Below are 24259 nucleotides of genomic sequence, written 5' to 3' on the forward strand. Positions count from 1 at the left end.
ATAATTTGAACATAGAATTATATCCATGCAGTCATTTAGTCTTTGAGTCAGGCCTCCACCTAGAAATGTTGGTTACCCATCGGGGAGGAACAGCTGATATTAAGTTTCACTATGTAGAAGCCTGGAATCACGTTATTGTTACTAATAGGAAATAGAGTGTATTAGTCAGTGTTTTAGTCTGTTCTCTATAGAGAAACAGAACCAATAGGGTGTATTGTATAAATATCTGTATAAAATAAAAAGATTTATTTAAGAAATTGGCTCATGCAATTGTGGAGGCTTGGGGAGTCCAAAAATTTGATGCGGCCGGCTGGCAAGCTAGAGATTCAGGAAATATTTGCAATTCAAGTCCAATGGCAGAGTGCTAGGAAACCAGGAAGATGTGATGTTGCAGATGAAGTCAGAAGGCAGTCTGCTAGAAAATTTCCTTTGCTTCCAAGAGAACAGCATTTTATTTAATGTGGGCCTTCAAGTGATTAGATGAGGCCCACCCACATTATGGAGAGCATCTACTGTACTCAAAATCCATGCATTTAAATGTAAATCTTGTCTAAAAATATCTTCATGGAAACATCCAGTATAATGTTTGACCAGGGATCTGGGCACTGTGACCCAGGCAAATTGATACATAACATTAACCGTCACACTGGGTCACACAGTGGTGGCCATATTCAACAAGAACAGATATCGATCAAACCTCTACTACCACCACCTCCATTCCTCACTGTTATTAATCCTAGACACTGCTATGTCTAATTCATCATTATGCCATTATCTTTTGTCCTTTCATTCAATGTCCCTAATACCCCTTTTTTCTCTGACTCTCCCTAGTCTCCCCTCATCTACCTCCTGCTTCCCTAAAAAGCCCTGCAACCCTTAGAAAATTATCCTGGTCATTTATACTTCAGGATAAATTTAGGGGCACCTGGCTGGCTCATTCAGTAGGGCATGTGACTCTTGATCCTGAAGGTGTGAGTTCAAGCCCCATGTTGGACACTGAGATTACTTTAAATAAAATAAAGTAAATCTAAATCATTGTTAACTGTCTTACCTACTTTATCATTGTAAAAGAAAAGCATATTAAGAGGATTTCAAGATCAATAAAGAGCTGAGGGAAGTATTTCTTTTGAGGAAGGGAAAGAAAAAAAGAAAGTGACAAACAAATGAAGGCAAAGAGAAAAAGCCAGATTTTGGAGAAGATGGAAACCAGATAAACTCCAGGGGTCTAGATAATTCATGAATGATCTTTCCAAGGTGTCACCATTGCAGTAAATCAGCTCTCACTGTTTTCTATCTTCCTCAGGATAGTCAAGGTTGCAGCTGCCTGGGAGAGAAGCATCTGACTGAGCTTGGGTTCTGTGCTCCTTCCTGGGCCGGGGAATGGCAGGGCACCTTGTCTGACAGTATCCAAGTTGCATGAGCTAGAGGAACTGTGGCCAGTAAAAGGGGGTGTAGATTTCAGCAGCAAAATATTTATTCTCTATTGACTACCACTATAAGAATTGCTCAAAGGTGATGCAGAATCAGCTCCACTAAGATAACCTTGAATATCAGAGCAAGGCACAGTTGGGAGGCACAGACACTGTAACAGCCTGGAATAATGTCTCAGAATCCTTCTGCTCCAGCTGGACACTAAGTAAAGTACCTCAAGGGCAAGAGCTCATGTCTATTTTAGTTTCTTTGGTAGACGGACCTGTAGAACTGTATACACAATGCTACTGAACTTATATCATTTGTGAGATGCTACAAAGGTTGGCTTATCATGGAAATATGTGCTCTAAACAGACACACTGGAACCTCTCCAGCAAGCTTATCTTTCCTAGGTGGTTAAGTATTCCTCCCTGTTGAAGAGATTAAAGACATTTTTCCTTGCAATCTATTTTACCTAGTAACAAACCAGTGGTGTAGACATATTTGCATTATTCTCTGGCCTTGAAAATAACGTCAGGTCATTGGACTGAGAACCAGTATCATCTTCTGGATCTGTTTGGTAACTCTCTTTGATTTACAGATTCAGAGTATCAAAAAATGTAAGAGGCAGCCATTAAGCTCATCTAATTATACCTCTCACTTTGCAAATAAGGAAACTGGGGCTCAGAGAAGAGATATGGCAAATGAGTTGGCAGAGCATGAAAAGGGACAAGAACCTGTACCTCCAGGCTCCCCAATTCATTCTCAGTGTTTTTGTAGCTTTTGCAAGTTAATAGATCAGAATTCAACTAGTTCTCTTTCCTGATAAACTCCACTGATTTAGTTAAAATCGGATTTGCCCAATAAAGCAATGTGGTTCTCAGGCATAGCCTGAGAGTTTATAAAACTGGCCTGGTTTTGTTTCTTCTGTACCTGGCCCGCCATCAGGTCACTTGCTGATTTTTATTCTCAATCTTAAACCGCTAAGCGTGCCCACCTCTTCTAATGTTTTCCTTTGCTCATATTGGAACCACTATTTTTTCCTAATCAACTGTGAGAAATGAAAGGTAACAAATCCTGTTGTTTCTTGTCTTGTGTAAATACAGAGAGAAATATAAGCTATCAGGGGCAGGGCCAATAAAAGCATCAGGGAATCTGTTAAGCAGAATCTTCTTGCAGCAGGCTGCTGCTGTTACTATTATTATTATTATTTTTAAAGATTTTATTTATTTATTTGACAGAGATCCCAAGTAGGTAGAGAGGCAGCAGGGGGGGGCCGGGGGAGGGAAGCAGGTTCCCCGCTGAGCAGAGAGCCCAATGCTGGGCTCAATTCCAGGACCCTGAGACCATGACCTGAGCTGAAGGCAGAGGCTTAACCCACTGAGCTACCCAGGCACCCCTGCTGTTACTATTATTAATTCTAATTTTTATTATCCTCTATTCTGAAGACTCCAGCGAGGCAATGGTATAGTAGAAATATAGAGGTAAAAGAAGTAAGAGCAAATTTGGGGCATATTTTATTCAAATTCCGCCCTATTGTCTAAAATGAAACAATACCGGGGAATCATAAAGATTGTTAAAAACATTATCTTTATAAACAATAATGAATTAAAATATAGAAAATAAAGGTAAAGCAACAATTACGATTCACTCTTAAATCTGAAAATAGAGTTTTCCAGGCTACACAAAAGTTAAATATAAACACCAACATTGATAATTTCCAGGACCTAGGTAAACAAGCTTGCCTACAGGGAAAAGCTTGAATCCACGCAGAACTTGAATTCAGAACCAGCTTCGGGCAGGCCAGTACCCTCGCCGGGTGCTTTTAGGCACATTTGCACATTTCAGTAGGTCTGGAAGCAGAAAGGTAAAAAGTCTCAGAGGCAGAAACTGGGCAAGCAGCAGTGGGCAAAGAGAAGCAAGGCTAAGGAATTAAAACATCTGAGGCCTTGCTACACAGCCAGACGCAAACGGCCAGCTGTGACAAGACTCGCAAAAGAAACCCTTAAGAAAGTCGCCAGCGGACAGGTGCTCTGCAGAAATATAGAACACAGGCACCCGCAGCTCCTGCTCAAAATGGCGCCGTCGCCCCGCCCGCCCCTCTGCGGCCGCGGACCCGCGCGCGCCCTGCGGGGCGGGGGACGCCGGGGACGCGTCCGGGCGCGCGCGCGGTCTCACGGCGGCTGCGCGCCTGCGCGAGGGAGGGCGGCGAGCGCGCGCGGGGGCGGGCTCTACTAAGCGCCCAGCTGCAGCCGCGGAGCCGGACGTGTCCGCGAAGATGGCGGGCCGGGTGAGTGCCGGCCCAGAACCTGCGGCTCGAGGCGGGGGCGCCGGGCTTGCGGGCACTCCGAGATCCTGACGGCCCCAGGGGAGGGGGCGTGAGTGCGAGCAGATGGGGGGTCGGAGGGGGCGGCAAGCCAGACAAGGGCTTGAGGGTGAGAGTAGGAGCGGTGACGGGGGATTAGCCTTCCGCAGAAACTCCATCCCCCTAAGGAAGCTCGAGGGGAGGCGACCCCCTCACTACACTGGGTCTCCTGGGTCTCCTTTAATTCTCCCTCTCTATCCCTTGGGGCTTGTTACCGCGTCCCCCACACCAGCCACAGGATTGTGGCGGTCCCAGCCCCGTCGGACGGGCTCGGGGGGTTTCTCCGCACCCCCTTGCTAGGGCTTATTAGGTGCAGCCGCTGGAATGACTGCGGGGGATCAGTCTCCTGCGTTGGGGCTAGGCCTGTGGGAAGGATCATTAGGAACTCATTTCTGTTTCTTTTAAAGTGAAAGGTCTTGGGAAAGGGAGGAGGAGGTGCAAATGACTTTTAGTGTTAAACCCCAGCCATCTGGGGGACCTGTCACTGTCGGAACAGGCAGGAATGTCTTCAGCTGGGAATGGGGATGCTTTGGGGGTGTCGCGTTTTGTTTTTATGAATGACAGTCGCTTTGAATGCAGCAGTCTATGTTGTAGTTCCATGGTTTTAAATTTTACTTCCTCCTTTACCTCTTAAGATCGCGGTGTAGTATGGGTTTGGCAAGAGGAGATAGTGCTGGTTCTGTGCCGTACTGCAGTGTGCCTTGAGCTAAAAGCTCTCTGAGGGATGGATCCTGCCCAGAGATTACACTAGTCATAAACCTGGGGACATTAACTGCGTCACTAGGGGATAAGGATGTGCTTGACTGATTTATTTATACTGGAATATTTAAACAAGTTTGCGTGGATTTATGCTTGCATGCAGATGTCCTATCTAAATGGCCCATCTAAAAGAAAGTCATGAGATGATGGAGTAAGAAAAGACCTTAAAGGTCATTTAATTTGACCTCTTTTTCTTTCTATTCTCCTTAGGCTCTCCTTTTATCAATGGCTTCTCCCTCTACCCATGCTTCAGATTCTCTTTTTCCCCATCCAAGGAACCCCACTCCTGTGCGTTCACCTGTTCCCACTTAACATACTTAAGCTTCTCCCATCTTAAGACAAACCTTCCCTCCACCCTCACAGCTATCTCCTTTCTTTTCCCGTTTTTCAGCCAGGTATTTCCATAGAGTTGTATACATTTATTGTCTTTTATATTTGCTTACCACCTACTCACCCCCCAGCCCATTGTGGTCTGATTTCTGGTGCTATCAGTCCACTGAAACCTGCTTCTAAACTTAATTGACATTTTTCATTCTTTGTCTGACGTGAGGTCTCCACAGCGTTTGGCCTTGTTGATCATAGCCTCCTTCATGGTAAACGCTCTTTCCATGGCTTCTGTGCAGCCTTGCTCCTGTTTTTACTCATACCTCTCTTTTGCAGACTCACCCTCCTCTACGCTGTTATTCAATGCAGATATTCCTCAAGGCTCTCTTCTCCATCTCTCTTCAGGCAGTCTCTTCTAAGCCTATAGCTTCAACTACCATCTCTATGCCAATGATTCTCAGTATTTTACTCCCAGTCCAGATCTGTCCTTTAAGTTCCAGATCAATATGTCAGAATGCCAATTTAAAATCAAGGCACCTCAAACTCTACTGTTCACATCTAAACCCATGATCTTAGCCCACCTAGTTAGTACTTTTCCTGTGAATGGCGTCACCGTCCATAGGCTAGAAACCAGTGGGGGATGGGAAGGTGGGGTGGTGGTGTTCATGGTCATCCTTCATACTTCTCTCTCACCACATCCTCTGCCCCCCAGTGAAATTCATCACTGAATTCTGTTCCACCCACCCCCACCCCTTCTCTAAAAGGGTATGATTAGGGCCAAAGAATGTGGAGTGGGCATTGCTGCTTTAAATTATACCCAAATAGGGGCACCTGGGTGGCTCAGTGGGTTAAAGCCTCTGCCTTTGGCTCAGGTCATGATCCCAGGGTCCTGGGATCAAGCCCCACATTGGGCTCTCTGCTCAGCAGGGAGCCTGCTTCCCTTCCTCTCTCTCTGCCTGCCCTCTGCCTACTTGTGATATCTGTCTGTCAAATAAATAAAATCTAAAAAAAAAAAAATTATACCCAAATAACCCACTGGACTACTGGTCACATGGGTTCTGTCATTTTAATATCCTAAAAATCTTCAATCTGTCCACCTCTCTTCATCCTCATTTCTACCTCATTTCCCCAAACTACCATCATCTGTGGTTTGGACTACTTTGGGAATCTCACTAGAAGTCTCTTTACAGCATTTTCCACATTGGTTGTTTCCTCTCATGCCTGTTGCTGTTTAAACCCCTACTTCAATAGTGTCAGGTTACTTTTGGGAGATCAGTCCAAACTGGGCCTTTAAGGCCCTTTGTGGTTCTATTCCTGCTTCTCTCTACTCACACTGCCTTACTCCCTATGCTCAGGTTATATAAACCATTCAGTTCCTTGAACTTTAGTAGTTTCTCTTACCACAAGGTCTTTGCACGTACTGTTTCCTTTCTTTGTGATGTTCTGTTCCCAACCATTTACCTCCTACTCATGGATCACTCATCTACTCAAGGGAAGCCTGTTCTGATCCCACACAAGTCATGATCCTTTGTTAGATGCTCTTGAAGAGCTCCATTCCTTTCCTTAGAGATTTATCTGTTTGTCATTTTAAATTTATTGGTTTGGTTATTTGCCTTTACTGTTTATCTTCCTTCAAAGAAGAGACCATGTTAGTTTTTCATTCATTGTCATCACTGAGTGCTTTGCACACTGTCTGGGGCGTAGGTGCTCAATACCTTTTTGTTTAAAACGAAACTGATCTAATTTCTGAATACTCTAGCAGTAGAGAGTGCATCACCATTAAAGCTAGCCCATTTTAGTGTCATGTTAGCAATGTCTTTTTTTATATGGAATTCCATGTAATTTTTAGCTGTTTAGAGTTACAAAGAACTAAACACAATTCCTTTTCCGTATGATAGGTTCTCATATATTTGAAGACAGGTTACATATTCGCTCAGATTTTCTCTTTGCAAGTTAAACATCCCCAATTCCTGAAATATTCTGTATTCCAAACTCTTCATCATTTAGGTTACCTTCCTTTGGAAACGCTGTTTTGCCAGTGTTTCTTCTAAAATGTGCCCCAAGTGGAACACAGTGATTAGTGGCGAACATGCTGAACTCCTATTCTCTTGAGCCAGACACTACCATTATTAATACAGGGTAAAATCATATTTGCTTTTTTTCTGCAGTAAATCACACTCTTGGGTCATAATGAGCTTGCAGTCAATTAAAACTCTCATATTCTTTTTTTTTCTCATATTCTTTTAAAACTGGCTCCCCTACCCGTTCTATGTATTGTGCAATTGTTTTACTGAACCTAAGTACAAAGCCTTACATTTATCCCCTTTACAGTCCTCGTTTTTTTAAGGTCAGGGCCCATCTACTACTTGTTCAAGGTCTTTTTGATTCTTGATTCTTTCATGTTATGCAATATAGTGGCTTTTTCTGCCAATTTTGTTTTCACCTATAGGTTTAAAATCATGACTTCTGTGTCTACATTCAAGTCATTATTAAAAAGGAGATAAGATGGGTCAGAAATAGCCCTTGAGCATGCTGTTAGAGACCTTTCTCTAGACTGATACACATCAATATACTTTGGGTACCATTACTTAAATACAAACATACCTCATCTAATCCTGACAAAACCATCCTGCAAGCTAGGTAGTATTAATATTGTTTTTCTCAGAGATAGGGGCTCATTAATTTGCCAGGTTTACAACTAACAAGAAGCAGGGGCAGGATATGAATTCAGCTCAGTTTGCTACTTATTTCCTGCTTCACGAACTTAATTGCAAGGGTCTAGAAAAGAGTAGATTTACCTTACTTAGAGCTTTTGGAGGTTGATGTCAAAGTTTAATTTTCAAAAACTACCTTCTATCTTTTGGAAAATCTGAGCACCTTTGGCCCATCCTTGATTATCTTCTTCTGATAACCATAATTTCCTAGTAACTGCTTATTGTTTAACAAATGGAGCTAGCCTTGTGACGCTTTTAAAATAAATTCTGAGTTTCCTTTTTTGGAAGAAAAGCTATTTTGAATTATTATTGCTTTTGGTTACTTTAATTTTGGCATTCTGACACCTTGTAAATGGTATTTATATTCAGTATGTAATTGAAGAGTTTTTTTTTCCCCCTGTATCATTATATCACATGTATCACTGGTAGCATTAGTAACCTGTATATCTTGTCCTTTGCTTTTTCTGGGCAAAAGAGGGCATCATGTTTAGTTCATCTGGGAAATTGGCTGAAGAATAAAATGTGTGATATTATTCAGTAAATAACATCTAGGTCATTAGAACTTGATTAATCCTTAAAATTTCTTGAAGCTTATAATCTGAAAAAGCAAAGAACATGAAATAAAATAATTTTTGTCATTATCTTCTTTAGTGTATATACTATATGAGAAAAAAAATATGGGATTATAAGTTGGATACATTTTATAGTAAATGATGAATTGATTTAAAGGTATTTGATTCCCTTTGACCTTTCAAAAAGATTGAATTAGGTAATAAGTGCTCTTGGCTGTTTTAAATTTTTGCTGGTAATAAAACAGATTCTCTCATTCTAATTCTTATTATTTATATAAATACAGACTCTTAGTTATATATGAACTCCCCATACAAATGGCTGCCTTTGCCCCAGGCCTCCACACTATCAGAACTCTTACGCTACAGCTTCTCTGAAATCATAGAATCAGAAGTAGAGGAAAGAAAGAATTTGAAATACAGCCTTAAATATTTAGGAGAGCTGATTCTAAGTATGGAGAGGCTCCTTAGTAAAGCTGCTCTGTTTGGTGTTGCTTCTTGGCCCCTTCTACCACCACCACCACCACCACCACCTGGTTACTGAGAAGGAAAGAAGAGAGACTTTCCACATTGCCTGAACTTTTTTGTACTGTATCTTTTATTTTTTTATTTTTTTAAAGATTTTATTTATTTATTTGAGAGGGAGAGACAGTGAGAGAGAGCATGAGCGAGGAGAAGGTCAGAGGGAGAAGCAGACTTCCCATGGAGCTGGGAGCCCGATGCGGGACTCAATCCTGGGACTCCGGGATCATGACCTGAGCCGAAGGCAGTTGTCCAACCAACTGAGCCACCCAGGCGTCCCTGTACTGTATCTTTTAAAATTGCCCAAAGACGCTGCGCCTGGGTGGCGCAGTGGGTTAAGCCTCTGGCTTCGGCTCGGGTCATGATCTCGGGGTCCTGGGATGGAGCCCTGCATCGGGCTCTCTCCTCAGTGGGGACCCTGCTTCCCCCTCTCTCTCTGCCCTGCCTCTCTGCCCACTTGTGATTTCGTTCTGTCAAATAAAAACAAAATAAAACAAAAAAAGAAACAAAATTGCCCAGAGATCTGACTTGCTGGAGATTCAGCAGTGCCTTTCTGCAAATACACATACAGTAATGCCAATAAAGCCAATGGAACACTTTCTTCATAAATTCTTATACCTCCTTGAGGTAATCTCTTGTGAAGGAATAGAAGTAATTTGATGTTAAATAGAAATCTAAGGGAGAGAACTCTTAGGAGTTGAATGCGGTGTAGAAAGATGTCAGGTGATCCTAGAGTCCTGGGATCAAACCCTGCATTGGCTTTCCTGCTCAGTGGGGAGTCTGCTTCTCTCTCTCTCTCTCTCTTCCTCTGCCTTTCCCCAATGGTCATTCTCTCTGTCTCTCTCAAATAAATAAAATCTCTTAAAAAATTAAAAAAAAGAAAGATGCTAGAGGTAAAATTGACCTAATCTCACATTTTGAGGAGGGCAGGCTAGTAAATTTCGTATCAGTTAGTATATTGATGAAACTTTTATAGCCTAATGTAGAAATCTAGCCATTTATGTATGTATGTATGTATGTATGTATGTATTTTTGAAGATTTTATTTATTTTAGAGAGAGTGTGAGTGGGGAGGGACCGAGGGGGAGAGAGAAGAAGAGGGAGAGAGAGAATCTGAAGCACACTCCTGCTGAGTGTGGAGCCTGACGTGGGGCTCTAGCCATGACCTGGACATCATGACCTGAGCTGAAACCAAGTCTGACACTCAAATGACCGAGCCATCCACGTACCCCAATAAGCCGAGCCTTTTGTAATATTTTGTGGGTGAATGGCATCTTTACCAAATAATTGACCTTCAGGTAGTTTTGGAAGACAAGTTCTGGATGGGGATGGTTTATGTGCAATACCACGAGTCCAAACAAACAATTCAGAATGTTTTGTAGTCTCGTTTCCTGAGGTCAGAGTTCTGCTGTCCAAAGCATATCAGCCTTCTGCCGTGTTTGTGCATGTTACTTTAGTGGAGTTTTTAAAAAGTATCTTGAAATGCAGTATGTTTTAGGAACTAAACTTGAACTCTTTATAATACTACTAAATAGCTTCTTTTTGAAACAAAAGGAATTTATGCTTAAAATGGATGTATTCCTTTCTATAAGTATTTAAAACAAGGTACAAAGGTATAAGGTGAAAGTATACTGTTGGGGATGCATGGGTGGCTCAGTCAGTTAAGTGTCTGCCTCTGGCTCAGGTCATGATCCCAGGGTCCTGGGATCAAGTTCCACTTCGGGCTCCTTGCTCAGCAGGGAGCCTGCTTCTCCTTCTGCCTTCTCCTCCCCCTGCTGTGCTTTCTCTCTGACAAATAAATAAAATCTTGAAAAAAAAAAGGAAAGTATACAATTTTATTCTTGAAAATTCTTGAATTGGCAGAACCGTGAACCCTTGGGAACACCTGCATTGGCAATATACTAGACACTTGCTCCAGTGCAGTTCTTAAGGGTCCATACTCTGGGTGTGTCATCTTTGGTAAGAATCTTGCAATGAGATCCTTTCTCACAATTCAATATTAATACCCCTGAATGGGCTCCTAGGCCTACATTGGGTTGTTTTCAGTTTCTTAGTGATTTTTAAGAAAGATTTTGTTTATTTGGGGCACCTGGGTGGCTCAGTGGGTTAAAGCCTCTGCCTTTGGCTCAGGTCATGATCCCAGGGTCCTGGGATTGAGCCCCACATCGGCCTCTCTGCTCAGCAGCGAGCTTGCTTCCCCCACTCTCTCTCTCTCTGCCTGCCTCTCTGCCTACTTGTGATCTCTGCCTGTCAAATAAGTAAAAATAAAATCTTTAAAAAAATAAAAGATTCTGTTTATTTATTTGATGGACAGAGATCACAAGCAGGCAGAGAGGCAGACAGAGAGAGAGGGGGAAGCAGGCTTTCCACTGAGCAGAGAGCCCCATGTGGGGCTCGATCCCAGGAACCTGAGATCATGACCTGACCCGAAGGCAGAGGCTTAACCCACTGAGCCACCCAGGCGCCCCAGTTTCTTAGTGATTTAATTTCATAATTTCCAACTTATATTTTATGATGGAAACTATTCCTTGCTTGACTGTGTATCTAGAAGCTCTGTGCATTTAAGCAAGTATAAATTATAAACACTTCAAGAGGTTTCAAACATGGGACACCTGGCTGGTTCACTCAGAGGAGCATGCAACTTTTGATCTTGGGGTTTTAAATTCAAGCTCCACGTTGGGTATAGAAATTACTTAAAAAAAAGAAGAAGAAAAAATCTTTAAAGATTTAGAGCATGCTGAAAAGTACAGCAAATAGCATAACATATATCCATATGTTCACCACCCAGATTTAAATGTTAACATATTGTGAAATTTGTTTCAGAACTTTAATTTTTAGAAATAAAACATTACAGATCCAATTCAATCTCTTTTGTATCTCTTTTTGATTTCACTAACCTTTCCCAGAAATAACCACTATTCTAAAGTTGGTATAGATCCTTTCTGTTCACATTTACATATGTTTGTGCCCATAATATATTGTTTTGTGTGTTTTAAAAATATATATAGGGGCGCCTGGATGGCTCAGTGGGTTAAGCCTCTGCCTTCAGCTCAGGTCAGGTCATGATCCCAGGGTCCTGGGATTGAGCCCCGCATAGGAATCTCTGCTCAGCAGGGAGCCTGCTCCCCCACCCCCCACCTCATGCCCTGCTCTCTGCCTACTTGTGATCTCTCTCTCCCTACCAAATAAACAAAATCTTAAAAAAAAAACCCAAACATAAAAATACATATAGTGGTGTCATATTGTATATTTCCATCTGCAAACTGCATTTTTTAAAAAAGATTTTATTTATTTATTTATTTGTCAGAAAGAGAGAGAGAGAGTGCGAGCACAACCAGGCAGAGTGGGAGGCAGAGGGGTAGAGAGAAGCAGGCTCCCTGCCGAGCAAGGAGCCCCATGGGGGATTGTGACCTGAGCTGAAGGCAGCGGCTTAGCCCACTGAGCCACCCAGGCATCCCGCAAACTGCATTTTTAAAATTTAAAATGACATTTGAAATTTAGTCATGTTGATAGAGAGCCAGTTAATTCTGTTTAACTACTGTATAGTATCCTATTTTGTGCCTATACCACAATTATCTGTTCTCTTATCTGAGGATAATTTAAGTGGCTTCCAATTTTACTTTTTATGGTATACATATTTGTCTATATGTCTCCTAACATACACATGTAAGAGTTTCTTAAGGATGTATATCTAGAAACGTAGCATGTATCCTGTGTAGAATCACTACATAGAATTGGTGGGTGATGAGTTACCTTTGTCATTACCTAGTTACACCAGTTTGCACTCTTGCCAGCAGTATTTGAGTGTGTGTTACTCACGTCCTTTTGAGTACTTAACATTGCAGATATTTTAGTTTTTACAATATGATAGGTATAAACAATCTTATTGTTTAAATTTGCGTTTTTATGGGGGCACTGGGTGGCTCAGGCAGTTAAGTGTTTGCCTTCCACTGAGGTCATGATCTCAGGGTCCTGGGATTGAGCCGTACATCCGGCTCCTGGCTCAGCGGGGAGCCTGCTTCTCTCTCTCTCCCTCTGCCCCTCCTCCCCCTTGTGCTTTTTCCCTCTCTCTCTAATAAAAAAATAAATAAAATCATTAAAAAAATAAATTTGTGTTTTTTTCCTAATTACTAGTGAGATTGAGTTATTTTCTTATTGGTCTTTGGGATATTCTCTTCTTTGAATCCCCTTTGTATAGCCTTTACCTATTTTTACCTTTTGGCTTTTAGTATTTTTTAAAAAATTGATTTTTAGAGTTTTCCTTTTGGGAGGGGTAAGGTATGCTTTGGAATCTTAACTCTTATGTAGTCGTAAATAGCTTCTCCCAGACAGTGGTGATCTTTTCGTGTTTATAGAGTTTTAGACTTAAATTTCATTATAGCTTATAATTGTGCATTTTTTTTACCTTTATGATTATTGTGTTTGCATGCTTTAAGACAAATCTTTTTTTTTTTTAAGATTTATTTATTTATTTGAGAGAGAGAGAGAGAGAGAGAGCATGGGAGGGCCAGAGGGAGAGGGAGAGAAAGAATCCTGAAGCAGATCTCCCACTGAGTGTGGAGCCTAATGCAGTGCTTGATCCCAGGACCCTGAGATCATGACCTGAGCTGAAAACAAGAGTCAGCTGCCCAACCAACTGAGCCACCCATGTACCCCAAAAGAAATCTTTTGTTTTAAAAATTTATTTGACAGAGACACACACAGCGAGAGAGGGAACACAGGCGGGGGCATGGGAGAGGGAGAAGCAGGCTCCCCCTCCCCAAAGCAGGAGCCCATTGTGGGGCTGCATACAGGGCTGCATGCGGGGCTTGAGCCCAGAACCCCGGGATCACGACCTGAGCTGAAGGCAGAGGCTTTAACCCACTGAGCCACCCAGGCACCCCAGGACCTCAGATTCTTAATGGCTGAGCTACCTACCCAGGTGCCCCCCTCCTTCCCCAAAAGAAATCTTTACCTACCTTCAAGTTAAAAAGATTTTCATCTTAAAGGTTTACAATTTTTGTTTTTACAATTTGGTGTTTAATTCATCTGGAATTTATTTTTGTGTTTGGTGTGAATTGGGAAGCTAATTTTATCTTTTCCTTATGTATAGCCAGTTGTCCCAATATCATTTATTGAGTCCATCTTTTTTTTCCACTGATTTTTTTTTTTTTTTTTTTTTTTTTTAAAGATTTTTTTTATTTATTTGACAGAGAGAAATCACAAGTAGATGGAGAGGCAGGCAGAGAGAGAGAGAGGGAAGCAGGCTCTCCGCTGAGCAGAGAGCCCGATGTGGGACTCGATCCCAGGACTCTGAGATCATGACCTGAGCCGAAGGCAGCGGCTTAACCCACTGAGCCACCCAGGCGCCATTTTCCACTGATTTTTTAAAAAAGATTTTATTTGTTTATTTGACAGATAGAGATCACAAGTAGGCAGAGAGGCAGGCAGAGAGAGAGGGAGGAAGCAGGCTTCCGGCTGAGCAGAGAGCCTGATGCAGGGCTCGATCCCAGGACCCTGGGATCATGACCTGAGCTGAAGGCAGAGGCTTTAACCACTGAGCCACCCAGGTCCTCCTTTTCCATTGATTTTTGATGCTATCTCTGTTTTATAACCACCTTAAGTCTGACTCAATTGTGGTTTATATTCTGTTTGCCTATATGTGCACCAATGCCACTGTTTTTTGTTTTTTGTTTTTAAGATTTCATTTATTTATTTGACAGACACAGCGAGAGAGGGAACACAGCAGGGGGAGTGGGAGAGAGAGAAGCAGGCTTCCCACGGTGCAGAGAGCCGGATGTGGGGCTTGATCCCAGGATCCTGAGATCATGACCTAAGCCGAAGGCAGACACTTAACCACTGAGCCACCTAGGCGCCCCCAATGCCACTGTTTTAATTAAAGTAGCTTTAATATTCTATTAAATGTATATCATGTTATATATTTTATAATAATTGTATTATTTGATGTTATATATATTGTATGATAGCTTTAAAATTATTCTTGCTATATGCTAAAATTATTCTTAGCCCCTCATTTTTCTTTATTTGGCATTTCTTGACCCTTTTCCATATGAAAGTAATCTTTCCTCTATTAAAAAATATCTTTAAATTTAAATTAATCTTTATTGGGGTGCCTGGCTGGCTTGGTCAGTAGAGCATCTAACTCAGTCTCAGGGTCATGAGTTCAAGCCCTGTGTTGGGTGTTGAGATTACTTAAAAAATCTGGGGGAAAAATATTATCTTTATTGCTATTGATTTTGACCTACATTTTTCTGTATGTTTTACAAGAGCAGATAAAAGATTACTCTACAAAGCTGATTTTCTTTTCTTTCTTTCTTTTTTTTTTTGATGTTAAGCCAGAATGTACTAATAATTTATCAGGACTTTGTGCTGTATGGATTTGAAATCAAATGAATTAGCATCAGCTGTTTGTGAGTAATGCAGGGTATTTTGGTCCTTTGATAAATTCAGAATGAAGTGCTAAAGTTCTCACGTGTTTTGCACTAGCCATATAGATCTTTACTAATGGAGAAAATGGGAAAGTTATTAAAGTAAGAAATAAGTTGTCATTTTTGAAATCCAACATTCACTTATTTTTAAAATCCCTAAATAATAAAAGAATATTTTAGGGTTCTGCTGGTGGAATATCTAAATACTGTAAAATGTTTTTAGTGTTATGTGCATATGAACATTTTCTTACTTGATTGACAAGCAATGAAAATAGCAATTAACACTAATTCTGGGTCTTCCAAAAAATATCAGTGCGGAGGAATTAAAAACATTTAGTTATCCTAGTTACTTTTCTCCTGCAGAATAATACTGACAACATTTTGTGAGATAATAGAGGATGTGGTTCTCATGTATGGAATAGCACCTCTTCCATGAAGTATTACTTGGTGAATGATTGTTAAGTGAATGGATGAACATTTATTTCTAAATACCTTAATAAATCATCATTTTAGTGTAGTTTGAATTTTAAATGTTACATTCTCTGCCAAGCTATTGGCTACTGTTCTGATTTATTCTGTTATTCAGATCAATAATATGGCATAGATCTAACTTTAAACAGCTGCTGGATTTCATGCTAGCCTTTTTTCTCCATGTCATGATATTGAGTCTGATTATTGTTTTTATATATAAAACCTTCTAATCAATTTTAGTATATGTGCTGCTGAAGCGAGCACTAAAACCTTCTAATCAATTTACTACTTATCAAGCACAAAATAAACTTAACTGTATTTATCATGTTAAGTGATGAAATGGCCTAAGGGCATTATTGAAGCCTCTTTCCCACATTTCTGTTGTAGAAAGAAAGGAACCTATGGGTATTTCTGTTTTTATGAAGTTTATTTCTCCTTACTGAGTACAGTGATTCTTTTCTTTCTTTTTTTTATACAGTGATTCTAAAAGGGGAATCTGCAGACCAGCTAATACAGTATCTCTGGAGAACTTATTAGAAATGCAAATTTTCAGGCTCCACCCCAGGCTGATTAAATTAGAAACTCTCCTGGGGCCCCCTGCAATCTCCTTTAACATATTCTCCAAGTGATTCCGATATACCCTAAAGTTAAGAACCAATGACTTGGTATATTTTGCTCTCCAATTTAGTTCTTAACAAATTGCTGAAGATATTTTTCCCATATTTCTCTCCAAATGTATATTCAGCCTTGTCATTTGAGATTTCAGGATTGTTTTCTTTTCTTCCCTTTAATACCTTAAACTGTATCTGATTTTCAAACATTTAAGAAAGCATAGTTATTTCCTACAGTATAGTGAATTTGGTATTCTAAGTGATCTTCCTATAGAAACAATTTAAAATGCTAGATGGCACTGCAACTATAGTTAAAAATAATATATTGTATACTTGAAATTTGCTGAGAGTAGATCTTAAATGTTCTTTGCCACACACAGAGAAAACTGTAACTTTGTGAGCTGCTGGATATATTAATTAGCTTGATTGTAGTTATCATTATACAGAGTATATGTATATCAGAACACTACATTGTACAAATTAGGCAAAATTCCCTAAAGCTGAACATATATGTATATGCTATGACCCAGCAATTTTCCTGGAGGCTATGTGTGTATGGGCGTGTATATCCAATAGACATGCATACATATATTATTCAAAAGACATGTACAAACATGCTAATAGCTGCAATATTTATAATTAAAAACTAGAGACTACTCAGATAAATAATGGTGGCATATTCATATAATTATATACTATAAAAAGCAATGAAAATGAATGAACTAGTGTTGCATGCAACAGTGGATGAGTTTCACAATCAAAACATTGGGGGATAGGGCGCCTGGATGGCTCAGTTGTTCAAGCAACTGCCTTTGTCTCAGGTCATAATTCTGGAGTCCTGGGATTGAGTCCCATGTCAGGTTCCCTGCTCAGCCGGGAGACTGCTTCTCCCTCTGACCTCTCCCCTTTCATGCTGTCTCATTCTCTCTCTCAAATAAATAAATAAAATATTTTTTTAAAAAATTGAGGGATAGATGTCAGACACAAAATTGTACTACTGCACAGTTCTGTTTATATAAAGTTTCAAAAATACACAAAACTATGTTTCTTGTGATAGAAACAAGATACTGGTTATCTGGGGCGCCTGGGTAGCTCAGTGGGTAAAGCCTCTGCCTTCGGCTCAGGTCATGATCTTAGGGTCCTGGGATTGAGCCCCACATAGGGCTCTCTGCTCAGCAGGGAGCCTGCTTCCCCCTCTTTCCCTGCCTGCTGCTCTGCCTGCTTGTGCTCTCTCTCTGTCAAATAAATAAATAAAATATTTTTGAAAAAGATACTGGTTATCTGTAGTTGGGGGTGAAGGGCTAGTAACTAGGAGGGGGAAGTATGGGAGGCTGGTCACATTCTCTTTCTTGAACTCAATGTGTTCACTTTTTAGAAATTGATTAAGCCAAATACTTTAACGTACGTACTCTTCTGTAGGAATGTTTTTCTTCAATAAAAGTTGATTTAAAGAAACGGTAGTTCTTTTTCTTAAACTGGGGTGAGGCTCTAGGCCTTCTATTTTTGTTCTGATTACCTCTCCAAAGATTCTTCTCTTCCTCTTCACCCTTCAAAAGAACATAGGTGCTAAACTTTCATCAAGATATTGGGAAATAAAAAGAGAGCTTCACAAACATTGTTTTCATTTCTTTAACATTTGGAGATAACTTTTTAGAGTAAGAGCACTAAGTTACTGAATAAGAATATCTTAAACTAAATGGTATTTTACAGTTTTGAAAACACCTTCACAGATCTTTTCTTGATAGATCCTCAGAGCAACCTTGAGTTAGCACTCTGTAAATTCAGTTCAGCAAGCAAAATTCAACAGAATAATCCACAGCTCACATTATACTTACTGGTAAAAACTGAAAGCTTTCCCTTTTAGGATCAGGAACAAGATAAGGATGCCTGCTCTTGCTACTTATATTCAATGTGATATTGGAGGTTCTAGGTAGGCAGTTAAGTAAGATAAAGAAAAAAAAAGTCTGCAGAGAAAGAATTCAATTTGCAGAATGGTCTCGTATATAGAAAACCCTAAAGAATTTACAAAAAATGAATCCAGCAAAGTTGCTGGATACAAGATCAATATACAAAAATTAATTGCATTTCTATACACTAGCAATGAACAATCTGAAAATGAAATTGAGGGAAAAAAATCCATTCACAATAACATCAAAAAGAATATAATACTTATGAATAAATTCAACCAAGTATAAGACTTATACACTAAAATCTATAAAACATATTGAAACAGATGGAAGACCTAAATAAATGGAAAGACATCTTGTGTTCATGGATTGAAAGACTTAATATTATTAATATAGCAATACTCCCCAAATTGATCTATAAATTCATTGTGATCCCTGTCAAAATCCCAATGCCTTTTTTCTGGAAATGGATAAGCTGCTCCTAAAATTCACATGGAGTTGCAAAGTCATTGAATCCACAACAACTGGATAAAGTAGAACAAAGCTGAAGGATACACACTTGACTTCAAAAGTTAGCCTGGGTGGCTCAGTGGGTTAAAACCTCTGCTTTCGGCTCAGGTCATGATCCCAGAATCCTGGGATCAAGCCCCACATTGGGCTCTCTGCTCAACAGGGAACCTGCTTCCCCCTCTCTCTGCCTGCCTCTCTGCCTACTTGTGATCTCTCTCTGTCAAATAAATAAATAAAATCTTAAAAAAAAAACACCTTACTCCAAAGCAATAATAATGAAGATGATGTGATGATGGCATAAGGATAGTGTTTTAAAACCAGGGGACTAAATTTGTGGTCAGTTAATTTTAACAAGCATGCCAAGACCATTCAATGGGGGAAATAATAGTCTTTTTAGCAAATGATTCTGGGACAACTGGATATCTTCATGCAAAAGAATAAATTTGGACCCCTACCTCACACCACATACAAAAAAATTAACTCAGAATCAATCAAAGATCTATATAAAATTCTTAGGAGGAAACATTGGTAAAAATCTGCATGACTTTGGGTTAAACAGTAATTTTCTTTTAGCCATGACAAAAGTGTAAAAAAATTAGCTAAGTTGGACTTCATCAAAATTTAAAACTTATGCATCGAAGACAACTATCAAAAAAGTGAAAAGACAATCCACAGAATGGGAGAGAATATTTGCAAATCATATATCTGATAAGGGTCTAGTATCCAGAATATATAAAGAACTCTTGCAACTCAACGTTAAAAGACAACTCAATTTATAAACAGCCAGTGGAAAAATAAAAATCAGCAAAGCATTTGAATAGACATCTTTACTAAACAGATGTGCAAATGACCAGAAGCATGTGAAGAGATGCTCAACATCATGGTCATTAGGGAAATGCAAATTAAAACCACAATGAGGGGCCCCTGGGTGACTCAGTGGGTTAAGTGCCTGACTCCATCTCAGCTCAGATGTTGATCTCAGGGTGGTGCCTTTAAGCCCTGCGTTAGCTCTACGCCCAGCATTCAGAAAAACAAAACAAACTACAATGAGGTACCACTTCACATCCATTAGGCTTTGTGAGTTAAGAAAAAGTGTGGGTGCACATGTAGGGAAATTGGAACCCTTATCCTCTGCTGGTGGAAATGTAAACTATTACAGTTATTATGTAGAATAGTTGGCAGTTCTTCAAAAAGTTAAACAGAATGACTCAGCAATTTTACTCCTAGGTATATGACCAAGTGAGTTGAAAGTACATTTATACATAAACTTGTTAGATGGATGTTCATAGCATGGTTCATAGTAGCCAAGAAGTGGAAATAACTCAGTGTCTATCAGGTGATGAACAAATGTGGTCTATTCATACAGTGAATGATCTGGTCACTTGCTGCAACATAGAAAATCTTGAAGACATTATACTAAGTGAAAGAAGACAGTCATATGAAGATGACAGATTTTATGATTTTGTTAATATGAAATGTCCAGAATAGGCAGATCCATAGAGAGAGTTAAACTAGTGGTTATCAGAGGGTGAAGGAATAGGAGAATTGGGACTAACTACTAATAAGTACAGGATTTCTTTTTGGAGTGTGCTGGAAATGTTCTGGAAATGTTAGTGGCGATGATTGTACAACATAGTAAATATAGTAAAAACCACTGACGTGTATACTTCAAAATGATGAATTGTATGTTATATGAAATTATCTTAGTCTCTTTGGGCTGCTATAATAAAATGCCAGAGACTGGGGTACTTTAAGTAACATTTATTTCTCACAGTTGTGGAGGATGGAAGTCCAAGATCAGGGTGTCAGCAGGTGATGAAATGGAACTATATTATGTGCTTGAATTATATTGGAGGTGCCTATAAATTGAAAATATGCAATCTCCAGGTAATTCACCGTAAAATTAGAACTTTTTTCTCTTCTAAGTATGCAGTATTCCGAATGAATCCTATTAAAAGATCATTTAGAGAAAAGTAATTTTTCTTGTGAGAAACAAAAGCAGTAACTAGAGTGAGGCAGATAGAGTTGACCTTTGAAGAACACAGGGGTTAGGGACATTGAGAGTTGAAATTCCACTTAAAATTTTTGACTCCCCAAAGTCTTAACTTCTAATAGTCTGTTACCAGAAGCCTTACTGATAAATGGTTGAATAACACTTATTTTGTATGCTCTGTGTATTATATACTGTATTCTTAATTATGCTGGAAAAAGAAATGTTAAGAAAATCATAAGGGGGGCACCTGGCTGGCTCAGTTGGTAGAACATGTGACTCTAGATCTTGGGGTTGTGAATTTGAGCCCTATGTTGGGCATAGAGTTTACTTGATTATAAGAAATATATATATAGGGGCACCTGGTGGCTCAGTGGGTTAAAGCCTCTGCCTCAGGGTCCTGGGATCAAGCCCCACATTGGGCTCTCTGCTCAGCGGGGAGCCTGCTTCCTCCTCTCTCTCTGACTGCCTCTCTGCCTACTTGTAATCTCTGTCAAATAAATAAATAAAAATCTTTAAAAAATCATAAGGAAAAGAAAAATCATAAGGAAGAGAAAATACTTTTATAATAGTGTAATGTATTTATCAAAAGCCTCATAGAAGTAGAGTTCAAACCCATGTAGTTCAAGGGGTCAACTGTAATGTTAGATTTTGGTAATAAGAAAGAATTGTGGGCTGGAATGCTTGCAGGTATGTAAAGCTCTTAAAACAGTGCCTGACTCATAATAAAGTTCCCCAAACATGTTATCTATTGTTATTAACACTCTTCCCACACCACCACCAAATGGCTAGTCGGTTGTCTCAACACCGGTATTGAATAGTTTCTCCCCACTCCCCCATTCTCAGTCTTGTATATTAAATTCTCATGTACATCTAATCCTGTTTCTGGGTTGGTGGTTCTACTCCATGAACTGTTTGGTTTTGGACTGCTACCATCTAGTTTGAATTACTGCATATAGCATGTTTTGATGTCCAGTAGGGCCAGTTTCCCTCGTTCTTCCTGAAAGTCTACTTGGCTACTTTAACAAATTAAAAAAAATTCCCTCCCATTTCCTCTACTGTATTTTACTTGGCAGTTGCAGTTTAGATTGAATTTACGAAGGATCCATTGGGATTCTGCTTATAATTACATTACATTTATAGGTTAATTTGGAGTTCATGATACCCTTACAGTATTGAGTCATTGCATACAGTAACATCATATTTCTCTAAGTTTATATGGATATTCTCTTATATATTTCCATGGGTTTTCTTTATGAGAGTCTTCGGCATTTTTGCTAAGCTTTTTTCTAGTACTTTAAACATTTTTTTCTGTTGTAGTTGGCACCCGTTGTGTATTTCCTATTTATAGCAGTTTCTGATTTTATGTATTTGTCTGCTTAGATAGGCATTAATTTTCTTCAACTTTGTAGGTGTATTTCTCCAAAAATTTAAAAATTCAACAAATACTTGGGAGGCCTGGGTGGCTCCGTAGGTCAAGCAGCTACCTTCGGTTCAGGTCGTCATCCTAGGGTCCTGTGATCTAGCCCCACCCTGGGCTCCTTGCTGCACAGGGAGCCTGCTTTTCCCACTGACTACAGCTCCCCCTGATTGTGCTGGCTCTCTGTTTCTCTCTCCCTTTCTCTCTGTCAAATAAATAAAATCTTTAAAAAAATAATTAGAACATAAATAAAATTCAACAAAACTTACTGAGTCTCTCTCATGTGCTAGATATTGTTCCAGGTTCTTCTCCACATTTTTAAGTAATTTATTTTAAGGCATTGATGAACTTTTTCAGATTAATGCAGCCTTGGAGAGGAAATTATTCACAGTGCCAAGGACTCTGTCAACTGACTCTGATTTAGTGCTCATTCTGATGCTACCCAATATAACCTGCCCAATATAAATAAATCTTTAACTCTTTGTATAATTATCAAATGGTTCTATGTTTCAGACCATATTTTATAGCTTCTTACTAAGTTTGCTAGAAGTGCTTTTTCTTTATTTACAAAAATCCTTGTCATACCATGATCAAAATTAGGTTTAGCCAACATGATTTAATTATGAAGAAAAAACCCACACAAAGGATGAGGCGGTGTCTTGTATGTAGTGAATAATGACAACGACCTTTATTAAACATGCTTTGAGTTATTTTCCTAATGTGTGTGGTCATAACTGTCTATACAGAAGCAGACAGAGGTCTAAAATGAAATGTCATCAATTAACTTTCAAGATTTATTTATTTGAGAGAGAGGGCAGGGGAGGGGCAGAAAGGAGAGGGAGAGAGAGAATCTCAAGTAGACTCACCACTGAGCTTGGAGCCTAACGTGGGGCTTGATCTCCTGATGCTGAGACCATGACCTAGGCCGAAATCAGGAGTTGGATGTTTAACTGACTGAGCCACCTAGGTGCCCCACTGTCAATTAACTTTAAGATAAAAATTTTAATTTGGTTAAATTAGAAAATGCAGGAAAAAAGATGAAAAAAAAAGAAATCATTTGTAGTTCCACTATCCAGTCACAATTGTTTTTTACGTTTTGGTGTGTTTCCATTTAGTTGATTTGCTATTCTTTAAAAAACCAAGCTGCAAAGTAGAGTAAAACTTACATACATTTTTTTCATGTTCCCGTGATATAAACCCATCAGTATATTATGAGCAGTTTGATGATTATATAATATTTAATTAAGTGGTTATGTTGTAGTTTACATAGCCTTTACTTAGAAATAGTATTTTTAGGTTGCTTCTAGTTCATCACTGTTAAAATAATGCTGTAGAAAACAATTTTGTACATAAAAGTTTCCCATCTTTAAAATTATTTCCCTGAGTGCTTGGTTGGCTTAGTCAGAAGAGGGAGCAGCTCTTGATTTCGGGGTTGTGAGTCTGAGCCCCCCCGTTTGGTGGAGAGAACTTAAAATAACTAAATAGACTTAAAAAAAATTAAAGAGGGACGCCTGGGTGGCTCAGTTGGTTAAGCAGCTGCCTTCGGCTCAGGTCATGATCCCAGCGTCCTGGGATCGAGTCCCACATCGGGCTCCTTGCTCCACGGGGAGCCTGCTTCTCCCTCTGACTCTGCCTTCCACTCTGTCTGCCTGTACTCGCTTTCGCTCGCTCTCTCTCTGACAAATAAATAAAATCTTTAAAAAAAAAATTAAAGAAAAATTATTCCATAAGACAAGTGTTATTTATTGTAAAAATAATTTTAGAATTGTCTAAAGTGTTTCCCTAATGCCTTCTTGTTTCTCCTCAGTGATAACTACTGTTAATTTAGTGCATATCTTATTTGTTTAAAAAAAAACAAAAACAAAACAAATTACCCTACACATTTCATATCTTAAAAAAAATTAGCACTGTAATTTGGACATTTCCCTTGTCAATAACACATAGAGGTACCTTGACCTTTGAAATGGCTGCATAGTTGAGATTCTTTTAGCCACACCCCTATTTCTGGCATTTAATATAGGTTTAGGTATCTGTGATTTTTTTTTTTTTTTTGCTATTACTGAATATCTTTTTTTTTTTTTTTAAGATTTTATTTGTTTATTTGACAGACCGAGATCACAAGTAGGCAGAGAGGCAGGCAGAGAGAACAGGAAGCAGGCTCCCCACTGAGCAGAGAGCTGGATGTGGGGCTCGATCCCAGAACCCTGGAATCATGACCTGAGCCGAAGGCAGAGGCTTTAATCCACTGAGCCACCCAGGC

At 39.6% G+C, this 24259-nt stretch overlaps 1 protein-coding gene across 2 annotated transcripts in view; it reads left to right on the forward strand.

Annotated features, from left to right (window-relative positions):
• Window positions 1-3590: 3590 nt before the first annotated feature.
• Window positions 3591-24259, forward strand: part of NSF (N-ethylmaleimide sensitive factor, vesicle fusing ATPase) — a 148783-nt gene continuing 128114 nt past the window's right edge. For both annotated transcript variants that reach the window (XM_059378751.1, XM_059378750.1), the window contains exon 1: window positions 3591-3700. In XM_059378751.1, the coding sequence (XP_059234734.1) occupies window positions 3689-3700 (12 nt within the window). In that variant the 5' untranslated portion in view covers window positions 3591-3688. The remainder of the gene's footprint in view (window positions 3701-24259) is intronic.

Source organism: Mustela nigripes, chromosome 16 (assembly GCF_022355385.1).
Source record: "Mustela nigripes isolate SB6536 chromosome 16, MUSNIG.SB6536, whole genome shotgun sequence".
In the NCBI taxonomy this organism is placed as follows: Eukaryota; Metazoa; Chordata; class Mammalia; order Carnivora; family Mustelidae; genus Mustela; species Mustela nigripes.